The sequence below is a fragment of the Triturus cristatus genome, chromosome 4_2 (genome assembly GCF_964204655.1).
Source record: "Triturus cristatus chromosome 4_2, aTriCri1.1, whole genome shotgun sequence".
Lineage (NCBI taxonomy): Eukaryota > Metazoa > Chordata > Amphibia > Caudata > Salamandridae > Triturus > Triturus cristatus.
The window spans coordinates 914,049,853-914,075,099 of NC_140586.1; the positions used below are offsets into that span (position 1 = coordinate 914,049,853).

At 48.1% G+C, this 25,247-nt stretch overlaps 1 protein-coding gene across 1 annotated transcript in view; it reads left to right on the top strand.

The window, feature by feature from the left end:
• Positions 1-5,651: 5,651 nt before the first annotated feature.
• LOC146835392 (uncharacterized) overlaps positions 5,652-25,247 on the top strand; it is a 36,763-nt gene continuing 17,167 nt past the window's right edge. Inside the window, exons 1-2 of the mRNA XM_085599986.1 lie at positions 5,652-5,725; positions 5,823-5,836. Of these exons, the coding sequence (XP_085456112.1) occupies positions 5,652-5,725; positions 5,823-5,836 (88 nt within the window). The remainder of the gene's footprint in view (positions 5,726-5,822; positions 5,837-25,247) is intronic.

Below are 25,247 nucleotides of genomic sequence, written 5' to 3' on the forward strand. Positions count from 1 at the left end.
CGGCAGGCTCCCGCCCCATGTCAGTTTGTGATGGTGATGGTTCCCTTCCCTCGCCTGGTTGACTCGCAGCGCCTCTCTCCAAGGGGTGCGGCCTGGGATGAAGTGCAGAAGCTTCCCCATCTGCCGTCTGTCACCCCCGTTGCCGCCCATCACAGCTCTCCTCAGTCCACTATGTAGAGCGGGAGACCGGGGAGATCCTGCCGCCGCCCTCGCCTGCTGCCGCCCTCGCCTGCTGCCACACGGGAGACCTGCCGCTGCTGCCAGTTGTTGCCAGTTGTGGTGCGATCATGGTGAAGTTGTGGGAAACCGGAAAACCGGGAGACCAGGAAGCTCCCGTGGCCGCTGCTGCTGCACGCCTGCTTACTGGCGCAAGGATAACACGGACTGGACTACGTGACGAGAAAATACCACAAGCCACAGTATTGACCTACCAACCTCAGAAATGCACTACCATTTCCCAGCACCACACTACAGCTTTCCACTTCCACTACAGGACTCCCCAGCCCCAAACACCACTGTCTCGCACTCCAAACACCGCCACACCTTCCAACACGGTTCCACCTCATGATGATTTTATTTCTGTCCATCATAATAGCACCTCACCACCACAGCTGTCTACCAACAATCCACTAACTTCCCATCATTACACTTCCCCAGTAAGCTCTTTCTCCACAGCACTGCATTACCACCTCATAGCATGGCACAACCCACCCTGTTCCTCCCTACTAACCTTAGCACGCCTCATAGCAACACACTATCACCCACCACCAGTGCACTGTCAGCCCCACTACCACACTGTCTGCTGACACCAAACACCCACCACCAATTAACTGTCAACCCGACTACCACACTGTCTGCTGACACTGCCACCCACCACCAATGCACTGTCAACACAACTACCACACTGTCTGCTGACACTGCCACCCACCACCAATTAACTGTCAAACCAACTACCACACTGTCTGCTGACACTGCCACCCACCACCAATGCACTGTCAACCCAACTACCACACTGTCTGCTGACACTACCACCTACCACCAATGTATATGTCAGCCCGACTACCACACTGTCTGATGAAAAGATCACTCTGAACCCTCACCACAGCGTGACTACCCACACCACATTCCTACTAGCCCCTCCATATCCCACTGCTGCACCACAGTTGTGGTGAAAAAGCAAAAGACACACAAATGCGATGGATCTCTGTACTGGAGTGAATGTATGACATTGTTCTGCATTCTGTCGATCAATAGTTCTTTTTGCATTTGTCACCCTCAGTGGGACGGGTATGCTCAGATGTGGGTCCCGTGCTCTCCTTGCCACTGGAATCAAGCTATCCTGGCTGAAGAGGTGTGAAACCCCGAAACCGGTCCTAGGATGCTTGTTTCCAGTCCAGGGAGGACCTGGCCTGGCAGTTCGGGCTGGACTGTTCCCATTGGGTGCAGGGTCAAGACTGATTGGCATATGGCTGGGTCGAATCTGGAATGGCATGGTGAGCAAAAAAACGATGGATTTAGGCCCAGATCTCTGTACTGGTGTGAATGTATGACATTGTTCTGCATTCTGTCCATCAATAGTTATTTTTGCACCACAGTTGTGGCTGAATACAGCACATGGAGGTGACATTACACTGTCCTGGCCGGGAAACATCGGTTACATCACGGTGTTTACACCGCAATACCTTTACAACGCGGGTATTACAACGCAAGTCAACAATGACTTGCGCTGGATGGCGCTCTAACCTAAGGAATAGTATGATTTACTATTCCAACACCTTCCCTACTGTACGTAGACTGGAGTAGGAATAGTAAATGATACTGTTCCTAAGTCCAGCCCCCTCCAGCGCAAGTCGTTGTAACGACTTCGTTGTAATGCCTGCGTTGTAAAGGTATCGCGGTGTAAACACCGCGATGTAATGTTGTATATTCGTCCTGGCCTGTCAGCTGCCACCCTCCCCCCCTGAAGTGACCCACTATTTTTGGTCTGGCCTAAGGACAGTTCAGCGATATTGCCAGTCTCCTGTTTTCAAAATTCAGCCTCCTTTTTTTTTTTTCTTAATCATAATAAAATACATGAATACAGTGGCTTTTACCCAACCCTCTTTATTAATTGGGCACAAAATATGCTCCCTTGCCACATAGTAGAGGACGATGGGTAAGCCCACTTTAGCAGCTGGATACTCTGTGTGTGCACATGCACACATCCACCTTAATCGAAGTTTATTATGTCTAGTGAAGTTTCATCACTATTTTGATAGAAATCATGACATTTATTGAAATCCGCAGTATTATCTTGTCATCATAAATCAGCTTAGGCATGGGTATTTATACCATACAACATGGGGCAGTGAACTTATAAGTAACTGCAGTAACTGACACACATGTATAGTGCCACTCAAAACAAGCATTTGCAATGCAAAGGTCTCGCATTTACGCGAGTTTGAGCTATCGGCATTGTCAAAAAGAATACCTAAATAAAAGGCATTGCCATTTACAATGCCAATAGCTAAAACTCTTGCAAATGCGAGACCTATTGCACTGCAAATGCTGGTTTCTACATCCTGTGAAATGATTTCTAAAGTGCCACCTGTGGTAATTATCCTGCAGCAGGTGTAAAGCGCTGCTATGGCTAGCCCACTCTACTTGGAATCGGACCCCCACTACCTCCAGATTTCACCCCAGATACAACACTCAGCTCAATGATGCATCCCAATGACATCCCAGCATCCAATAAGCCTTTGGAGGCTCAGTCTTTTGCGTCCGGACAGCAACGGTTTGGAAGTTGCATTCTCTTTACATAAGCAAGGGTCCATGACCACCCGCTCTTTCGCAAGACAATGCGGTGTTCCAACACACCCGAGCCAAGGCCAAGGCCTGCAGCAGCTCCAAACACGAGGCACCTGATCCAATCCCTGACCCTACAAATGATGAGTTTGTTCATTAGAGGAGTGTGGATCTGAAGATGTGGCTCCCTGTCTCTCCACAAAATATCACCAAGGAGCACAAGACACAAGGGTGCAGGATGTGGTCCCTTGCCTTTGAATATGTGCTTCTTGCTTGCTGTGGCATGATTGGAGCACATCTCTGATTCTCGGGCAGATGACCTACACAAGCACAGCCCACTTCCCAGACCTTCAAACATCCATGACCACCCTCCTGGTAGCATGCCCACTGCTGCGATATGATCATCCAACTTGTCTACAGTGGGACTTTGTGACACGCAAGTGACAAGCTGAGTTTCTGCGATCCCTTAGAAGACCGTGTGGGTGATGTACCCCTTACAATTCATGTTTAAAGCTATAAAATGACAAAAAGATACATGCAGATTGCTGAATGCTCGCCTCTAACATAGCTTCTCTGTAAGCTCTGCAGCTGCAGTTTACTTGCATGCTCTTCTAATATATATTAAAGATAACAAAAGAGTGTTGGAGGATTATAAACCTGTTAAATACCACCAACCATCTGCACATTCGCATTGGACCAAGCCAACGCCCTATAAAAATCCATGCCAAAGATGAGCTTTGATGGGCGCACTTTGTCAGAGACGTTCCTCGGAACATCTAAATTGGCGGTAACACTGTGAGCCTAGGGTAGAACTGACAGCTCGCCTATGAGGACCTTGTCCCGCTCACCTATGATGACCTTGTCACGCCTATGATGACCTTGTCTCGCTCGCCTATGATGACCTTGTCTCACTCGCCTATCGTGCCCTTGTCTCACTCGCCTAGCGTGACCTTGTCTCGCTCGCCTATGATGGCCTTGTCTCGCTCGCCTATCGTGACCTTGTCTCGCTCGCCTATCGTGACCTTGTCTCGCTCTCCTATGATGACCTTGTCTCGCTCGCCTATCGTGACATTGTCTCGCTCGCCTATCGTGACCTTGTATCGCTCGCCTATGATGACCTTGTCTTGCTCGCCTATGATGACCTTGTATCGCTCGCCTATGATGACCTTGTCTCGCTCGCCTATGATGACCTTGTCTCATTCGCCTATCGTGCTCTTGTCTCACTCACCTAGCGTGACCTTGTCTCGCTCGCCTATGATGACCTTGTCTCGCTCGCCTATGATGACCTTCTTTCGCTCGCCTATCGTGATATTGTCTCACTCGCCTAGCGTGACCTTGTCTCGCTCGCCTATGATGACCTTGTCTCGCTCGCCTATGATGACCTTCTTTCGCTCGCCTAAGTTACGTGTACGGACCATTAACATATAAAACCTCTAAAGCAGAGGTCTTCAAACTGTGAGCGCCCCCCCCCCCCTAGGGGGGGAATGGATGGGTTCCCAGGGGGGCGCAAATGCCTCTGCAAACACATGTAAATGAAGATGGCCTGGAAGTACAGCGTGTATCTGCTGCATTTCCAGGCTCTCTTTATTTACTCAGTGCCCTTGAAGTCAAAACTGTGATCGGAGTGCCTTGGGGTCAGAGGTCACTGAGTGTGCTGGAAGGGTCAATGATGTTGCAAAAAGAGTCTGTTTTGTGTGTTCACAGTAATTTAAGTGCAGTATTGCTATATATGGGTATTAAACTGGTACTTATGAAGGGAACTATGCAAGGACCGTGTTAACAAGTGTAAAATGGCAAAATAATTCACTAATGCCATCACAAAATGTTGAGCATTAATTACCATAATTCGCCTTTGCTTGCTGCAGAATTTTGTTAACCCTGCTGCATAATTTGCCCTTCTCCTGCCAAATAATTCCAGTAGCCCTGTTTATAGTGATGTGAGGTCCCAGCCTGTGGCAGAAGCACTGTAAATATGTAAGTCCATATTTTAAATTAGTATTTCATATAGCATAAACTATGCTGCTGCAAATTGATGCAGTGTTTGAGATAAAACACGTTTCTACAAAATATAGTTATTAGTAATAACTAATCAGACTGTATCTAATGCAGACATTTTTATGTCACCATTATTCCAGACCTCATCTGGTAACACCCTAACATTACACCTCAAACAGAATAAATATTTGCCACCATGAAGATTTAAGCAGAGCTACTGGAATTATTCAGCAGGAGAGGACCACATTATGAGGCAGGGTTGAATAAATTATGCAGCAAGAAAAGATAAATTATGTGGCACAATGCAGCACATTTTGTGGTTAGCATTACTTCATTATTTTGACATTTTAACTTATGGTTTCGCTGTTAGGGGCAATATTTCACTTCATTAGTACCAGTTTAACACCCAAATACAGCAATAAGCAGCTACAAGATTACAAGTCAATCTTTGCAAAAGGCCTTCCAATGCTCCTAAACACGTCATGTTTTAAACAAGTTTTGTTCCATTTGAGCTGGAATCTATTTTTCGGGGCTAAATTCTGCAGATTACGCAGCAGATTATGGATTATGTAGCAAATGCGGTAAACTCATAATTATTTGGAAAACACTGCTGCAGAAACTCATAATTCTGGTGACCCTGGCTTTAAGTGACTCACTCAATTAAGGCTGGTAAGAAGGCTGGTTTATTTTTTAACTTTCTGCACTAGGACCACACCTTTCACTTTCAGGCAGAGGGACCTCAAAGTCAGCATTTACTTTACAGGGACAGTTTTTATTGTGATAGCTGAGTCCATGTGGAGGCAGGTGGAAGGCCAGCAGGGTTGCATTCAGATGCAGAGCCCTAATCCTCTTGACCCTGAGGCCTCAGAGTAATGGTCCAGGAGAAAGAGGAAAGGAGCGAGATTCATGGATGTGGTCAAATAGAGGGCCCAGAAAAGGGAGCACTGTATGGGGACTAATGTTTAAGTTTACAAATGGCCAGAGAGAGCGATACCCCAAAGAATGCGACACTATAAGTGGCCTTTTTTTTTTTTTTTTTAAAGGGCCGGTACTGCAGGTACTGCTGCCAGGTGTGTAAGTGGCCACTGTTGGTTATCATTAATGAAGCAGATGCAGCAGATGCAGTAGGGCTGGGGCCCAGGGGTTTGCCTCACAGTTATGACTGTCTACCTTTAAAAAAGTGGCATGGGAGATTATTTTCCTTTCTAGCATTACGACTGAGGCCACCCTTGCAGAAAAAAGGGATCCAACATGGGAGCTTTTTGTGTTTTTTAACGGAACAGAGAGCCTGTTTCAAGATTGGAGTGATGGTCAGGCATGATGGAAAAGAGGTGAAAGATGCAGAGGAGATAGCCTGCTACTCAGGACTGCGGTTATCCTTGGTACAGTAGGTGTAGTTGCATTGGGGTCCAAGGGTGTGAGGGGCTCACAAACAAACCCAATTCTGGGGAGCAGTATTTTTGGGACAATACATGTTTTTGTTTGATGCATTTGCTGTTTTATAAGTCTCATATTTAGTGTGGTTTATGAACTATAGAAAAAGTACTCCTGAAATCATCTCATAAGCCCCGCCTCCTGCAAGCAGCCATGTCTGTCCTGCTCTCCCAATCCTTGCCATAAAGTTTTGGAAGGGGCCCGACCTCAAAACATTTTGCTTAGGGGGGCTCAGAGCAAAAAGGTTTGAAGACCTCTGCTCTAAAGGGATGGAGTTCCATTACAGCGACAAGTACTCCTGAGTCACACACTGTGAAAAGCTACAGTTGATTCACCTAAGCAGGCCAGCAATGCAGGCCTACCTTAAAATCCCACAAGCGCCCTCTATGCAAACCTCCAGCACACTTAATGCTGTTCGGAAAAGCACCTAGAAGCAATTGAATTATTTTGTGTGCCCCTTACAAACAACATTAACATGGACATAACAGACGTTCTGGCCCGCTAGTCACACATCGTGAAAAGCTAGAGCTGACCTCACCCTCCCTGTCTGCAATGAATGCAGAATAAAATCCCACAAGCGCTCAGTGCAAACCTCTCTTATACATACCACCGGTGCTGCTGACGAAAGCACCTAGAAGCAATTTAATTACCAGTGTGCGCTTTATAAACAAAATTATCTGGGGTATACCAGCCGTTACGGCACTGAGTGCACTAATAAATGCAGGGCTCGAGTCGGGGTACCACGCGGGTGGAAGGCGTCCCCCCCACTTATTTTTCCAGGGAGCTCGATAACTGGCGCAAATGGAGCCACACATTCACTCGTTGGCCTCTCTGGGGCGAGATCGGAACTCATTCAGAACGCTGCTCACGCGCTGGCTTCTCTGATGCAATCGCATCTAAGGAGTGAGCGAGGGGAGGCAATTAATCTGTGCAAGCCACCTTTCGTGACGTCACTTCCTGTCGTGACGTCAGCGTCCCCCCACTTCATTATTTAGGACTTGTGCCCTGAATAAATTAATGCATTCCAGGAATCTGTGCTCGACCTCATGGTGACGGTTGGAATCGGCATGACTCACTCAGCCTTTCATCCTTCCCTAGGTCGATAAAATGAGTACGATTTTGTAGGGTAACAACAGACATACTTCCTGCTCTGAAGAACGGACGCTGCCTGCGATGTGGAACACACATTGGAGCAATTACACAGCGGGATCCAATAAGGGAGGGGTGTTTCTGAAGGGTGTGCCGACCTTTGGCACATCTGTAAACACATACAGATGCAGCGGATTGTGTTCGGTATAGCTTCCTTAATTAGGACAGCTCAGCACGTGTAGCAGCATGCACGGTGGAGCGGGCTTTATAGACTGCCACCGGCAATCCCTTCGAGGCATGCAGAGTGAGAAAACAAACACGAAAACAATGGCCACAAAAGTTGTTCTTTTAGGTCATCAGTCAGGCATGTTTAGAACTGGTGATACTCATGAGGGATGCAAATGCGAATACGCAGACAAGTTACAATACCTCAGCCCGGTTAGTGTTTAAATACGAACAAATGCGCAGTAATTAAATGGTTACAAAATGTATTGGTAAAATATAAAAAAGCGCCAGGAAAAAGAAATATATGTTGGTGTAAATGGATTATATACGTTCACCACATGTTTAGAAAGAAGTGTGTGCTTGAAAAAAAGAGAAACGTTGCACTGTAGTTAACATCGTAATCATTGTTAGCAGCTGCATGTATTCTTTTAAAGATAGAGTGAAATCCAATTACTAAAAAGAAGCGAAGTTTACCACAGACAATCAAACTTGTGTCTCAGCCTAACAGGCGCTTCGTTCTTGCTATTAAATTGCATTTGTTGTTTTTGCCCCTTCGTCTGAAGAGGGAGGAGGGGCCAACACACGCTATACAGTGTGATGGGCAAACAAAACGCTCTCTGAGTTAAACCGTCAGAAGCAGAGCTAAGCACACAAAGGAGGGTCAGTTACAGAAATGCAGCAATAACAAAGCTGCATTTCTGATTGACACAGACAACAGCCAATAGCAATCGCTGGGTGTGCCAGAAGCCATAGAATAGTATACAACAGGTCTTGCAGACAGCACAAGCGCTGTCAAAGGCTCGACCCAAAACACAGCTTGCTAAGAATAAGGGTGAAGGCGCTTGAATTTACCAGTAACTGCTACTATGTATGTATACTAGGATATCATCACCAGTGTTACAAAATAATGAAGACATTTATTGAGAGTTGCCAACCTCATGTTTTCCCAATACATTTGTACAGTGAGCTTTTAGCCAACCCTCTTTATCCATTTGACTGTTCAAATGTAGCTCGAACCTGCATCTGACTTGAGCGGGAACACCTGGTAACCACTCTAGATACTGCAGCTTTGTGAAAGAAATCCAGACTTTTGCATCTGACTCGAGAGGGACCTCTAGCAACAGTTTGGGGTACTGCAGGATTGTGGACAGCGGTTAGTTCCTACTCAAGGCAGACAGCTAGAAACCACTTGAAGTGCTGCAGCTCTGTGAAAGAATTTTGAAACGTTTGCATCTGACTGAGGTTAGGTTGTCCTTACCCTGCCGCCTTATACAGTAACTTTTTGAAGACACAGGGACCAACTGCAAGAGACTTGAAATGGCAGCTGCAACATTTCCATGGCTTTTGCGGCCAGCCAATCAGATCACTTGGTACTGTGGGACCAGTCCGTGTCCCGGGGTAGCAAAGTGATCGATGGGAAAAAGACTCCCTCGGCAAAATCAAAGGACACTATATTTTTTTAAGTTTCTGTACCAAGGAACTCCTGCTGGCCCTACCAGGGATTTATGCTAGATACACCTAACTTTTTAACCCTTTCAAGGCACCTCTTTAAAAACAAATTTCGACCGGTCGCTCAGGATTTATGAGCCAGAACTGGTTGCGCCCTTACAAGAAGTCACCATAAACAAGATTCCTTGTAAGAAGGCAATAACGTGAGATGGTTGCTGAGAAACATGGCTGCAACTACAATTCCCAACAGCCTAGCATCATGTGACTAAAACGCCGCCAGAACGAGTCCTGCGTGTATCATGTGGTCTCGCAGCTCCGGACACAGCAGGTCCACAAGCTTGTATATAGGGTCATGCCACTGCCTCGTCAGTGTACTCTTCCCTGGTGTGGTGAGTGGCCAGTCGTATCTCCTGAAGAATGTATTGGTGCGACATCCACCTTACTTAATTTTTTCTAAAATCGGTAGTTGGTATAGAGCACACACTACACGTAGCGGGATCTTGATGCCAGATAGGGCTTTGTTTTTACTTTGCAAACATATTTCGACATTCTACATACCTCTCTGGAGATAGCACAGCTGCATTATTTCAATTAAGGGGTCTGCGCTTCTATGACCCTGCATTTTGGAGTCATGTCTGATTGCTCACTACCCCATCTTTGGGCTTACCTCTGAACACATGTTTTAGCAATTGGGTGCATTCTTGCCACATAGCTGAGGCAAATACCTCGATTATGATTTATATTGATATTTCTTTGCAATTAGCACATTTTCACATCACTTACACAGGACAATGATGTATTTATATGCATGCCTACATATCTTTCCCCTTGAAATACCTTGAGTCCTTCCTCTTCCCCCTCCTCGTTTTTAGGTCTCGCTGGCGTTGCAGCGCGAAGCGCTGCCGCCAACGAGACTTATTGTTGCCGTGTTCGCTCCCAAGGGAGACAGACCAGGGCACGCGCAGCGATCGGGGTCTGTGGACGTGCTTCTGAGACGCGCTTGCGCAGACGCACACGCACAGACACACGCGCGCGCACACACTCCGCCGCTGCCGACCCCCTCACCGCATCCCCACTTGCCTAACGCGCGCACACACCTCGCCACCGCCGCCGCCCCCCCCCTGTTAGAGACCAGTGTCTGGATCTAAAATTTCTGATCGCTGCAGGGGCAACATTAATGTCATTTAGGCATCAAAAGATGGATGATGCATGATGCCACGCAGACTTTTTGGTAAATCAATGAACATAAATAACATCACGGCAAATGTACATAGGGTTCACTCAGAAAGGTTGCGAATAATAGTTGTTAAAACAATGAGAACCCCTTGATTGAATGCATGAGAAAGATCTCCGCTGGACGCCAAGTATTTATTGGAACATGAGGAGATAATGATACGCCAACAAGCACACAGTGTGTCCGCGGAGTCGCACTCGCTACTCACAACCAGTGCCTTAAAAAACACTCCGTACGCTCCAGCCGCCAACACCGCAGACAGAATGAAGGGAGGGATCTGCAGGAAGGCCACGTCTTTGCCAGTCTAAATAAACCGAACATTACTGCAGCACTCCGCTCTCAGCCGGAGCAGCCGGCACCCACTCTGGATAAGGGAGGAGTTTCCTTGGCGGAAACTTAATTCCGTCCTTTCATGCTGACTCCTCTCTCATAAGCCAAGCGCGAGGCCAGCAGTGCAGCTGGCAGTCCACAGACCCGAGCGGTGGCAGCGAACGCAGTGAGGCGTCAGTGCGTGCTGATATACTAGGACGGTAAGAGATGCTTCCGTGCACGCGAACAGGACAGTGGGAGGCAATGCGTGCCTGTGCACCTGCCTGACATCATCCCATCGTGGCAGAAGGCTGTCCCATCATGAATATAAACTAAGCAGCCTCTACAGCTCTCCGATGAGTCTTTACAGGTGAAAAAGATTGTCGTGATGGTAAATTGATTTGGGTGATGTGTGTCTTGTTGTACCAACTCACGAAGCAGCGTTGCCTTTAGAGTTTACTATAGCAAGGACCTGTTTAATTGTGCGGCAATGAAGCATCATACTGTTTTTCTCTGAGGCATGAGAATACAAATTATGTGGCAAAATGAGATACTCCCAATGCACTATTATTCCATAATGTTGTAATTTTAACACATATTATTACCACAGGGCCCAAGTTTAATCTCTTTATAATCGTTTAATACCTGAATACAACAAGGTGGCAACTTAATCTTTCCAACAGGTCTGCTACTGCGCTCTATCACCAGCTGAGTGTAAAAAAGCACATTTTCATCCCCTTGAACTAGAAACATTTTTTGTTGTAATTTGGAAAATATGTAGAAGATGGAGGCTTATAGGGCAATTGCGGTAACTCTATAATTAGATGGACAATGTCGTGGTAATAGAATCGTGTAGTGTAGTTCAAGTGGCCCAGATTACAATGCGGCATAGAACGTTTTCCCTGGAATATACAAACTGGATGTATGTGCTTCCCTCTGAAAATGATTATTCTCACTAATTGCCTGGATTCTGGGCGGATATCCAAGGATAGGAAGCTGTCACCAGGCATACCATGTTCTAATAGTGGACTTTCATTTTACAAGCTGATGCATTCTGGGATTTGTGAGCTCCGTGACATCAAATGAACCAATTAGACTAATATAAAAAGATGTAGTGGTTTAAAAGAGAGGAAGTATGCTAGGAACATGATGCCCTGGAGTCATGGAGGTATCTGGTAACCTTAGCAGAGCGAGCATACCTTAAAGAGTGGGTATGGTACAGGATGCTGTAAAATAAGTCTATAACTTTATAGTATTTAAAGACGAGGCGTTAAGGTGTGCCTTTGCTTTTTACCGCACTTTGCCCAAATCTACCCGATATATTAGGGTCATTGTTGCCAGACTTGCTATTATTTCTATTGATTTTTTTACTGTTTAGTTTAAGCAAAATATACATTAAATTACAATAAAACAAGACGATCAGTAATAATTCATCAATACCTTTAACACATTCAGCATTATTTGATTACATGTGAGAGTGCGAAGTAAACTATTTCCTGAGTATGCTAGGATAATATTTTGTGCTGCAGGGCATCAGACTACTAGCACCCTATCATTGTTGTGTGGAGTCTGAACCGATCCCTCTCCTGCCATCACTGGCCTCACTGACCGCTATCTCATCACTTTTGCCTTATTTGCCTCCCCTCCGTCAGTATATACATTTCACTAAAAATATAATTACCCTAACAGCATTAACTTGTTATTGTCTTTAACTCGTTCAGATCTCCTAATCCTAATCCTATCTCTTACCCTTAACCTGGTCCTATTGATTGAATTTATTTTACCTTAACCTTAACAATAACTTCAAATTAGTCCTATATCTCTAGGTTACCATTTTACCTGCACCCATGTCCACTGGAATTATGCAATTCTTCAATCTACACCTGTGGTCGCTAAATATACTCTTGCAGTAGGATTGTTTTCCCCCGCATTACTCTTAATTACGTGAGCAGACGTAATCACGTTATTGTTGGAAATTCCGTGTCAAAGGGTAATGCAGAATTACTGAAATTACTCCAGCATAATTAGAATTACACCCAAGCCTATTTGGTACTCCTGGCAATGGCTCTACTACCCCCTTTCTCAGAGGTCGGGATGATGCAGTGGAAGGACAATATTTCTATACCTTGCCATTCCCTTAGCTTCTCAGCAGCAAATATAAGATTGTTGAGAGGCTAATGGTGGAACCATGTGCCAACAGTGCAAAAGTGTGCATTATTCTTCTGCCTTTTTTGGGGAATTTATGTCCATTCCCCCATTTTCTTAGCAGGTCTTCATTCTGTTGCATGTTTAGGTTTGACGTGTAATGATGTTTACACTATTTCGAGAAAACATTCTGAATTATGTACATACTCCATGGGGATTTGGTTCATCCTTCTTCACCCACTAGTCTTTGGCTCGGGATTCTTTAGACACAGGCTGTTTTTGGTTGTATCCTTCCACCTCCACTGAAATGCATGTCAGTCTATTTTACATCTGCAACGTCTCTTGTCACTCATTTAATTCTTTATCTCATCCATGCTTTGTCTACGCAAAACATTCCTATTTAGGTCTCGCCTGGCGTTAGCAGCGCGCATGCGTTGCCCTCGCCATGCGAGGGCTTCTTGTAATCTATACGGTTCCAGAAGTCGTGTGTCCGCTCCGCCTGCTATTGTCAGTGGCGCGCATCGGTTTTCGTCACTTATTATGCTGAATATGCTTCATTAATTGCACTGGGGGGGGTTTTAGTCCCTCCTGGTTGCCACCCTGTCTGCTTTAGGCCACGCCCACCGGGATTGGATCTTTCACTGACGGCGTGAGACGGTGGGTTTTATAATGACTGGCCGCACTTTTTTTTTACTATTGCGTGCTGTTTGTGTTCTTGTTTGTTCCTGTTTGCCTTTGGCGCTCACACAGTCTTTCAGGGGCGCATACCTTGCATCAGAGGTGTTGGTTGTGTTGGACCCGAAGGCGTCGCAGCACTTTACATAAGTGCACAAGCAGCAGTCACGTTACCAAAGGTAACTACTTCGTTTTTTGTAGCAACATGAGTTGGCCATCTTGGTTGGCGCTAGTTGAATAAATCGCATTCCAGCTCGGAGTTTGCTGTTGTGGCTGCTACTTTTGTTGTTCTTTCAGCGCTTGTTTAATTACGTTTCATCTCCCAGATTGAAGATAATTCGTCACTCAGCAGGGGTTCACTGTGTGTGTCCAGGTTCTAGTGTGAGCAGTGCTGAAGTGGGAACTCATGGGAGGGGGAAAGTGTTACTGGGGCCGGAGCTGCTCTGGCCGGTTTGAGTCTGTTCTCTCGCAGCTTGTAACTGGAGGTGAGGGGTGTTAGTGCTATCCCCACACCCTCCCCCCGAGGTGGGCCTCAGGCCGTGAGAGGAGAAAGGGAGAGATTGATTGCGAACAGCAGGAGTGCAGTAAGGGTTGAGCTGCTCCTTTCCACAGTCTTTTAAAAGTTGTCTCGAAGACTCGAAAGCGAGGAGGAAGACTAACCACCTCAACTCTACCCTACATTAACAAGCATTTACAATGCAATAGGTCTCTCATTTACACGAGTTTGAGTTATTGACATTGCAAATGACAATGCCTTTTATTTTTGTTTTGTTTTGCGCTAGCTACCACTGCAGTTCCTCTTGTGCGTCTAGAGATAAGTGCCTCGTTATTTTGATTCATTAAACGCTGGTAGACTTGGATTGTTGTTCTACTTAATGTTTTATATGCGTTTGTATGCTTATTCATGCCTTTTTCTGCTTTGCCAATATAGCTGTTTTTGCATATTGCAAACATGCGCGGCGCACAGCATGCGTTGATGGCTTAATTAACTTTCCTTTATCCCTTTATACTCAGCACGTGTTGTGCTTCCCCCCTTTCACTTGATTTTCATTTTTTAGGCTGCCGGCTGACTCGCTACTGCGAGCGGTGCTTTGCAGGCACAAGCGTGCTCATCGCACTACCACTAGGTCTGGCCCCCACCTGGGAGCGAGGGCACGCACAGGAGCCTGGCTGGGCTGCTGGCGTCGCTCCCCTCGGAAGCCTGCACGCGTCTGAGCACGCGCTTGCAGGACTCCCAGATGCACGCTGGCAGACGCCTCCCCTCCAGGCTAGAACAACAGGAGGGAGCAGCATGACAGCGTGAGAGCTGGTACCGGGCCTGAAATATTCTATTTTTAGCGCGTTGATTAGCGCTGCTGACATTAGCCCTGTCCTGCGATTGTAAGCTTGCAGCATTCATTTTTGGAAATCCCTGGAGTGAATTAGGCAGGAGGAGTAATACCCTCCATTAGTCCTAAACTCCCTGGGGTGTGGTACCCTTTATTCCTTGGCCTCCCTGTCCCCAGCATTAGCTCCCATTTGACGCCCTTTCCCAATGATGTGTTCTGAAATGCTTGAAAATGTATGAGGAACGTACTTTAGCTCACAGATCGGACCCTCTGGGTCAATTGCTCTTGGCAATCCAAGAACCTTTTCATCCACTCTCAGCGGCCACTCTGGCACGTTGGGTCAGGTGGGTGATGGCTGAAGCTGGTATTGATATTTCTGTGTATGGTGCCCACTCCACAAGAGGTGCTATGGCCTCTAAAGTGTTTATTATGGGCTCTCGTTTAGAAGATATTTTAAAAGATGCAGATTGGTCTTCAGACTGAAGGTTTAAAATATTTTATTATAAACCTATTACTCATGTTTCTTCTGTTGTGGTTGGTCAGCCTCGAACCAGCATAATCTGAGCCTTCGGTCCTGCAATAGAATACAAACTTTTCCAGCTAACGCAACAAGAATGATATATTCTATTAAGGACACAGAGGAGAGGATTATCCCACCCGTTGGGACAGGCAAGGTTTACAGCTGTCATGTTGTTATGATACAAGAACTGTATAATGTTTTGCCCTACCCTGATACCAGTTTGGAGGTTCTGATCCAGCGATCTACCAATATCATATACTCACCTGGGCCCATAAACACACACTAACAATCTGGGTAAATCACTGGAGTCAAAGTTTTATGATTTTCGGAATTCAAGATTAGTTTACCTCTTATTTCTAACCAACCTTTCACTGATCAAAAAGTTCTTTCCTCTGGTCGATGGGCCATTAGTTGAACTAGTTGATGGTGAAGAGACTTAAGCTAACTGTTAGAGTCGGGGATCTCTGGTTGGCGCAAGGTTGCCCTTGTGTCAAGCAGGAACCCCCTCCTCCACGTCAGGGCGCAGGATAACCCCTCGCGAATGACCCTTGCTCACCCTCTAGGTGCGTGGCGTGAGCAGCCAAGGCGATTCCTCAGGCGTTGTTGGTTAAGCACTTACAATCGTACACACAGTAAATACATCAATCCCCCCAGAAACGGACACCAGACTTGGATATATATAAAAATACGATCCTTTATGTAAAAATAAGGTATATATATCTCAACAGACTTATCACAAGACCAATAACGTTTTCGCTAGGCCACCAGGTTATACAGCAGGCAAATGTTCTTGGTTCGTAGTTTCAAATGGATAGTTCGTAGTCTCTTTACTTGTAGTTCCAGTACTCACAGAGATCGGTTCCTGCGAACGGGGAAATAAGGCGTTGCGGGCCCCGAGCCCGATACTGGACTTCTTTCGTGATTAGGAGAGTCGGCACAGGTCGGTGCGACTCTCAACTTCGGGAAGTGTTCTTGGGTCCTCAATCAGCAGGTGTGGGCAAGTAGGCAGGCGCGGCCCGCGACCCTTTGGCACGGCGGTGCAGGAGGGTCTCCACAGCGGGGGCGGCGCGGCCTGAGATGTCCGGGGATAGCGAAGCGGGGTCACAGGGCACAGTCAGTGCAGCTGGATGACCCGGCGTAGATCACAGTCGTTGGACGGCTTCCGGCAGGAGGGGTGATAGCGCGTTCAGCGCACTCCAATGGCAGGCGGTGACAGGGATGCAGGCGGCCTGGCCCGGGAACAGAGAGCGGCTCGGGACGGAGCGGGGCTCTCACGGGTTGGAGGCAGGCGAGCTTCTGAGTGTCACGGCCCTAGGAGGGGCGATGAGGGGCGCAGTCTCTTTTCCAGCGGGATGCCCACACGGCTCGAATTGGAGGACGAGCAAGAAGCACAGAGAACCCACTGTTCCTGGGGTTCAGTTCAGGGGGCAAGCTCAGATCAAGCCCTTGGAGAATGTTCAAGCACAAAGTAGCAAAGTCCTTTCAGTAAGTCTCTTCCTCTCCTTTCTCAGCAAGGCAGGCAGCAGGCCAGCTCCTCCAGCGTCTCCTTCTCCTTCTAGTCGGGCAGAGGTTCTTTGTGGTAAACAGGATTCTGATTTCTTAGGAGCCAGGCTCCTACTTTTATACCATGATTCTTTTGTTCTTTAGCGCCAGGGGGCCTAGGCCTGGCTCAGTCCAGTTCTGGAGCACTTTGTTATGGTGACTCTGCTCTTTCCTTTCAGCAGCAGGGCAGAGACATCAGCCGCCCCACAGGGGGTGGCGCCGGCTTTGTGGTGGCAGAGCACAGGTCTATTCAAGAGTCAAGGTGTACTCCTCCCACCCATCCAGGTGTAATCTCTCTACCCACCACCTGGCAGCCAACCTGTCTCTGGGGATTCCCCAACCCTGCTCCTTACTGTTGCCGGGCAGAACACACACACATACAGCAGAGGCGGACTGAGATGGTCAGGTCAGTAAATACTAACTTTCTAAAAGTAGTATTTACAAACCCAGGATATTAAAATAAACTTGACTACAAGAAGTATTTTATTATTCTGAGTTCAGGCATACTAAACTTGACATTCTACCATGCTCTCTGAGTCCACTGGGGTCAGAGCGTGTAGTGACTCCAGCAGCCCATTCTGGCCTATGGAGAGCAGGTAGCCTTCAATAGTGAAAAACGAAAAGGGCTGTAATTCACTACTAAGACATGCCACACACTCAGGGCTTGTCCTACCTTACACCTACAATGCACCCTGCCCGTGGGCCTACCATAGGGGTGACTAACATGAGGCAAAGGGAAGGTTTGGAGGCTGGCAAGTGTGGGCACTTGCGCAGTCAGCGCGACAGTCCAGACTGCACGCAGGGTCTGCGGTGGCAGACCCTAGACACATTTTACAAGGCCGCTTCTGTGGGTGGCACAACCAGTGCTGCAGGCCCACCAGCAGCATTCGCATTTACAAGCCCTGGCACTCCTGGTGCACTTTACTAGGGGCTGATAGTAAACCGAATAAGCCAAACATGGACACCAATCAATGTATACATTTTACCATAGGGAGAGCATATGCACCTTAGCACTGATCAGCAGTGGTAAGGTGCCCAGAGTCATAAAACAGCCAACAACAGGTCAGAAAAAATACAGGAGGAAGGCAAAAAGTTTAGGGATGACCCTGCAAAAAGGGCCAAGTCCAACACAACCCCCTTCCAGCCAAAACGCAGGGTAGACCAATCACCACCGTGATGGTCTTCCCTGCTTGGGGCGATAGAACAAGGACCTGGCCCGCAACTGCAGGGGCAGACTCCATTTCTACGCCAATCTGAACCTATCGGACTCCCTCTGTCCATACTCTCAGGGCCCACCAAGCCAATCCATGGGGAACCCTTCTCCTCACCTGTGGACACCACCTGTGCAGCACCTAACCTTAACTGGCCCACAGGTGTGTCCCAACAGACAGACAGCAAAATGCTACAGTGGCCACTGACAGTAGTCAGGGATGAGACCCAGGCCGTAGGCCTCTCAGGGCTCTCAATCCTCTGTGGCGCCAGGGAGCGGGGGGCAGTAGCCCCAGGTGCTTGGCACCCTTTGTCCATTCTCCCCCTTGTCAGGTCAGGTATGACATCCTGGCACGGACCCACCAGTTCATGTGTTCTATCCTGCAACTGGGCCTCCAGGTCCGGGGGGACACCCTGAACCTGGCCCTCCAACCTGGGGTCTAAACCCTTCAGTTGAGCCGGGGTCAGAGGCGAGGACTCCCTCCCTCTGCACCCCCTTCCAGAGTACTGCCCACTCCCAACTGGCGTGGTACCCCCAGAAGCAACATGGGTCAGGACACTGATTACAGTAGTCCCACCCTCCAGGTCAGACAACACCTGAACCTGGCTTCCCCACCCTGGGACCAACCCAGGCGGTTGAACGCTCGCCTGGCGCACCAGGACTTCCCGGGGAGCACGCATGCCCCCCCTGAGGGTGACACATAACTCATGTGTAGTGTGACAATCTGCCTGGCGCTGATCTCCCGACCCCTGTCCATCTGACAGTGCCTGAAGATCCCCCAGGACAGAAGTGGTGTCACCATGGTCACTCACGGGAGACGCAGCCCTTCTGGCTGGCCCCTGACCCACTGGTTCTTCCACTGGGGACTCTTTCCCCCTCTCACCCCTCAATCTGGACCTCTGCACCCTCCCAACTGGAGCGGTACTGCCAGACACCAGAACTGATGGAGGCCTGCTTACAGACACTCCCAGCTCACCAGACACTAGGGGATCCCCCTCAACGGGCGGCCCATCAGGACAGCCTAGGCTCCCCGCCTGGTGTTCCCTTAAAGAACCATCCAGGCTCTGAGACTGGGTTTCGGGCACCTGGGGGCACGCAGCCCCACACTCACTCCTTCTCCACTGAGACAGGACGTGAGCCCCTACACCCCTCCCACTACCATGGGACCTAGCTGGGCTACTCTGCACCACTTCCACCACTCTGGGTTGGAAGATACATGAGCCCCTCCCCACAGGGTCACTCCTCAATGCCTCCCCAGACCCTCTGGAATCCACCAAAAGGTCTGCCTCCAATGTGGTCTCTCTGCGGTCAGAGAACTCACCCTCACACAGGTGTTGGCATAGCTCTGGAAAACAGGGACTTACAATATGCTCTCCCCCAATTGGATCACACAGCCCCCTAGCAGGGTTAACCAAACTATCCTTCACCTTACCATTCAGTGCCTCACACACGTACTCCACACCACTCTCCTGAGACTGGCAAGACAGTATCTGACTGTCTCTGTCCCACAACCCACACTCTTCTGGGCGGTCTTCACACTCACCCACCAGGACTTCAATTTTGGGGGAACCCCTCTCCCTGTACCTCTCAGCTAGAGTCAGTAGAGTGTCCCTCCCTCCACTAGGACTATGAACCCCTGCGCCAGTTACCCTATTCCCTTCAGGGATACTGCGCACTACTGGAGCTACCTCATGCCCTTGAACCTCCTGGTGTATGTTAACCCCCTCCTTCAAGTCAGGCGCCACATCTCTGGGTGTGCGTACTACTCTCTCAGCACTGTAAAACTCAATATTGCTGCCACCAGAGGGAGAGCGGTCTAAACTCTTGATCTTGCGATCCAACTCCCTCATTTTTAGATCATGATCCATTTGGCGTTGTTGTGCCTCCAAGGCCAACTTCTGCTTCTCCATTTCCATTTGTCTTGCCAACTTTGCCATCTCCATTGCATGCGCCCTCTCTGCTGCCCTGTCTGCCAGCTCCTCTGGCGACAGGACTCTGCTGGGCTCCCCAAGGTTGTCGGGTGGAACGATGTCCCCCGCATTCTGTGGATCTCTTGACTCCTTCCAGGCTCTCAACGCCTTGGTGTACTGGACCCTCCTCTTGAATCCAGCATGGGGAACTCTGAATTTTACACTGTAGCCTCTCAATTGCTCTACCGTGTAGCCTTCCAGTCCCTCCCAATCCACCTCATCCATTCCAGAAATCACAGAGTGTGCTCTTCCAGCAGAGAGTGAGCCAGGCATGGTTGCAGTAATGGCAGATGTCTCAACAAAGTTCACCAATTACAAACCTGTGGCTGCGTTATTTGGTCTGCTCTCACTATCTGGTGATTAATAATTCACTGTATGCAAATTACAAGTGCAAATCCGAAATCCCAACCGCTGCCAACAATGTTAGAGTCGGGGATCTCTGGTTGGCGCAAGGTTGCCCTTGTGTCAAGCAGGAACCCCCTCCTCCACGTCAGGGCGCAGGATAACCCCTCGCGAATGACCCTTGCTCACCCTCTAGGTGCGTGGCGTGAGCAGCCAAGGCGATTCCTCAGGCGTTGTTGGTTAAGCACTTACAATCGTACACACAGTAAATACATCAATCCCCCCAGAAACGGACACCAGACTTGGATATATATAAAAATACGATCCTTTATGTAAAAATAAGGTATATATATCTCAACAGACTTATCACAAGACCAATAACGTTTTCGCTAGGCCACCAGGTTATACAGCAGGCAAATGTTCTTGGTTCGTAGTTTCAAATGGATAGTTCGTAGTCTCTTTACTTGTAGTTCCAGTACTCACAGAGATCGGTTCCTGCGAACGGGGAAATAAGGCGTTGCGGGCCCCGAGCCCGATACTGGACTTCTTTCGTGATTAGGAGAGTCGGCACAGGTCGGTGCGACTCTCAACTTCGGGAAGTGTTCTTGGGTCCTCAATCAGCAGGTGTGGGCAAGTAGGCAGGCGCGGCCCGCGACCCTTTGGCACGGCGGTGCAGGAGGGTCTCCACAGCGGGGGCGGCGCGGCCTGAGATGTCCGGGGATAGCGAAGCGGGGTCACAGGGCACAGTCAGTGCAGCTGGATGACCCGGCGTAGATCACAGTCGTTGGACGGCTTCCGGCAGGAGGGGTGATAGCGCGTTCAGCGCACTCCAATGGCAGGCGGTGACAGGGATGCAGGCGGCCTGGCCCGGGAACAGAGAGCGGCTCGGGACGGAGCGGGGCTCTCACGGGTTGGAGGCAGGCGAGCTTCTGAGTGTCACGGCCCTAGGAGGGGCGATGAGGGGCGCAGTCTCTTTTCCAGCGGGATGCCCACACGGCTCGAATTGGAGGACGAGCAAGAAGCACAGAGAACCCACTGTTCCTGGGGTTCAGTTCAGGGGGCAAGCTCAGATCAAGCCCTTGGAGAATGTTCAAGCACAAAGTAGCAAAGTCCTTTCAGTAAGTCTCTTCCTCTCCTTTCTCAGCAAGGCAGGCAGCAGGCCAGCTCCTCCAGCGTCTCCTTCTCCTTCTAGTCGGGCAGAGGTTCTTTGTGGTAAACAGGATTCTGATTTCTTAGGAGCCAGGCTCCTACTTTTATACCATGATTCTTTTGTTCTTTAGCGCCAGGGGGCCTAGGCCTGGCTCAGTCCAGTTCTGGAGCACTTTGTTATGGTGACTCTGCTCTTTCCTTTCAGCAGCAGGGCAGAGACATCAGCCGCCCCACAGGGGGTGGCGCCGGCTTTGTGGTGGCAGAGCACAGGTCTATTCAAGAGTCAAGGTGTACTCCTCCCACCCATCCAGGTGTAATCTCTCTACCCACCACCTGGCAGCCAACCTGTCTCTGGGGATTCCCCAACCCTGCTCCTTACTGTTGCCGGGCAGAACACACACACATACAGCAGAGGCGGACTGAGATGGTCAGGTCAGTAAATACTAACTTTCTAAAAGTAGTATTTACAAACCCAGGATATTAAAATAAACTTGACTACAAGAAGTATTTTATTATTCTGAGTTCAGGCATACTAAACTTGACATTCTACCATGCTCTCTGAGTCCACTGGGGTCAGAGCGTGTAGTGACTCCAGCAGCCCATTCTGGCCTATGGAGAGCAGGTAGCCTTCAATAGTGAAAAACGAAAAGGGCTGTAATTCACTACTAAGACATGCCACACACTCAGGGCTTGTCCTACCTTACACCTACAATGCACCCTGCCCGTGGGCCTACCATAGGGGTGACTAACATGAGGCAAAGGGAAGGTTTGGAGGCTGGCAAGTGTGGGCACTTGCGCAGTCAGCGCGACAGTCCAGACTGCACGCAGGGTCTGCGGTGGCAGACCCTAGACACATTTTACAAGGCCGCTTCTGTGGGTGGCACAACCAGTGCTGCAGGCCCACCAGCAGCATTCGCATTTACAAGCCCTGGCACCCCTGGTGCACTTTACTGGGGGCTGATAGTAAACCGAATAAGCCAAACATGGACACCAATCAATGTATACATTTTACCATAGGGAGAGCATATGCACCTTAGCACTGATCAGCAGTGGTAAGGTTCCCAGAGTCATAAAACAGCCAACAACAGGTCAGAAAAAATACAGGAGGAAGGCAAAAAGTTTAGGGATGACCCTGCAAAAAGGGCCAAGTCCAACACTAACCTTTTCTTTATTGTAATGAAATAACCACAGACTTGGGAAAGGTTTAAATCTTTATTTAAATCAAATTCATGTGAACCATCTCAAATACACAGTACAGACACCATCAATCGTGGAGAGAAAATTCAATTAGACACATACTTTGGATTCATGCAATGATCAATGCTCAGACAGGAGAGGCCAGAGAGAAAAGAACATCTGCAAATGCACAAAGTTATATTTACCAAGAATGGTGTGAAGACCAACCCCCTGGCAAAGGGCTGGTAAGGGTCCCCCGGGAAAGATCAGGCGACAAAGGCTTCAGGACAGGAATCAGGACAGGGTAGATGACCTCTCTAACACCGACGGTCGCGTCGCACCCCTCTCTGACACTCTCTCCCTCCTCCTTGAGATTCTTCTGCGATCTTCTTTCTAACTTAATTAAGTTAAGATAGTAGGCTCTGCATTCGGTTCTTCATCAGCATCTCACAGCATCTCTCTCAGCATCAGCATCACCCGTTACACCGACAGCCACCCGAGCTCTGCAGCATTCAGCAAATCTCCGTCACTGTCTAACTAAAACTACCTCAATTATACCTTTTCGTTCTTCATTAGGGGCCAGTGGAGATGGTTGGAGAGATTAAAAGAACCGTAACTGATAATTGAAGGTTAGGTACTCGTAAAAGTCTTCGTGTCGTCGTGTCTTTTCACAGGCATATCTCAATACCAGGTCTCTCTTGAGGTTCATGCACCAACAGCTGATGCCGCCTGTTTTTGGTTTGCATTTTTGACTCCTCCTGATTTTACTATGCAATAAAAAGGACTCAAAGTTTCCAAATGAAAAGCAAAAAAACCTGGACTGGATGAGCTGCTCATGCTTGGGGCCAGGGAAACATGAGAGCTTGGATCCCAAAACCACAGCAGGATGTTACCGTGAACTGCTTTGCACTACTAAGATAACTAAAAACGTATGCTTCGGCTCTTCTGTAGGGTGGTAAGAGCCGGGAAGGGGGTGGGGAGGGTAAGTGTGGAGGGGAGAATTGCTTTGAATCTTGATTACTTCTAACTGTCTGAGCCTTAGAGATGTATATCTTTATTTGTATGATTAATTCAACCCATTACAAAATTATCTATAAAAAGACAATGTAAGCAGGTGAGTATTTAAAAAATATTTGTACATGTTAAAAACATACATATTAAAAATGTTGACGTCGGGACCTACGGGTCAGGCATGCATGTCCTAACATTCGCCTTGTTAATAACATGGCTGGGCCCCTACGATGCATAAAGTGGTTTGATAAAGTGCTGTTTTATATGGGACCTCACGAGTCTCTGGAGAGCGGGCATGTAGGTGATGGAGGGAGCCACAGGAATTCTCTGTGACGTTATTTGGGTCCCTGGGAAAGGAGAAAGTTAATGAAGTACTGAACTGTCTAGTTCCTCTCAGACGCAGGTCTCACTGAAGCATTGTTTGAGCACCGGGAAAAGCATCGGGTGTGTAAGGTGCTGTTGTGACTGGTTCCATGCCAGTCACCGCACTGATCTCTCTTGCCGTCGACCATGCGTCCAAACTGACTTCTTCCCCGTCATGTTCCCTTCTTCCAGGCACCTCTTTCCTCTGCTGGACATTCTCCATTCCACTTCTTCAAACAAGACCCGCGCTACAAAGATTGTCCTAACTCATACACTTAAGGCCACTCTGGGGCGGTCCCTCAACAGTAACACTCACTCTGCGTTCTCACTTTGTAGTAGTTTTCCCTTCCATCTCGAACCCCTTTTCCCCCTTCGTGTTTTCACTATCTTGCACTCGGGAAATGCCTGATGAGGAAAAATAAGTACTGGTGTCCCCCACCGGCAACCACTGTCTCAAATTAAATGTGGGATCCTGAACTGCCAGGAGTGCTACAAAGCCACACCAGTGGCAGAAGTGAGGTAAAGAAATACTGATAAAATCGCATAATGAAAGGGAATGGATCTGTACTTAAAGGTGGTGGGCAAAAGTGCAGGGTTTCATGTTTGACCCAGGGGCGCTGGGCAATACATGGAAACAGAGAGGGCTCAGATATATTTCTAATTGTAACACAAACATAAACCACAATTGTGGAGCTACAGAACAGCTGCATGAAGCTGGCACATTAAATCAATGGGAAGTTCATTTAAAATGGCTTTGGCTGGTGTCTGCTAGGACCACCTCTCATTCGAACCTGATTTTAGTGCCTGCTTGAAGGATCTGTAGGTGATCTGCTGGCTGCAGGCAGAAATCCCACCGCGTTGGACTCAGCGCTGTATCCTTCCGACGTCTAAAAAGTGGAATTGTGTGTGCTAATAATTCAGTAGTTTGCTTATAACCTTCCTCGAGACAATGTGGAGAGCGTCATGATCTAAATACATGGCGAGTGTGGGTGAGTATTCTAATGAGCCTCTGTTCATTTTTGATTGGTTGCACCTCAGGACCTGAAGCGCCTTTGAGCATGACCGAGGTGCAGGGGACCCACAGACCATAGAAACATATTTGAAATATTATATATTCCACGGGTCCTTTTCATTTTTTTTTTGCTTTATAACAATATTTTCACCTCGTATTCAGAGGATTTTTTGGGGATTTCCATCAGATCCTGTTTGCTCGCTTAAATCCTCATGCTTTGCCTAAAACGAAAGTAATTATTTTTGTTTATATCTCTCACTTCAGCCATCCATACGAGCTGTAAAT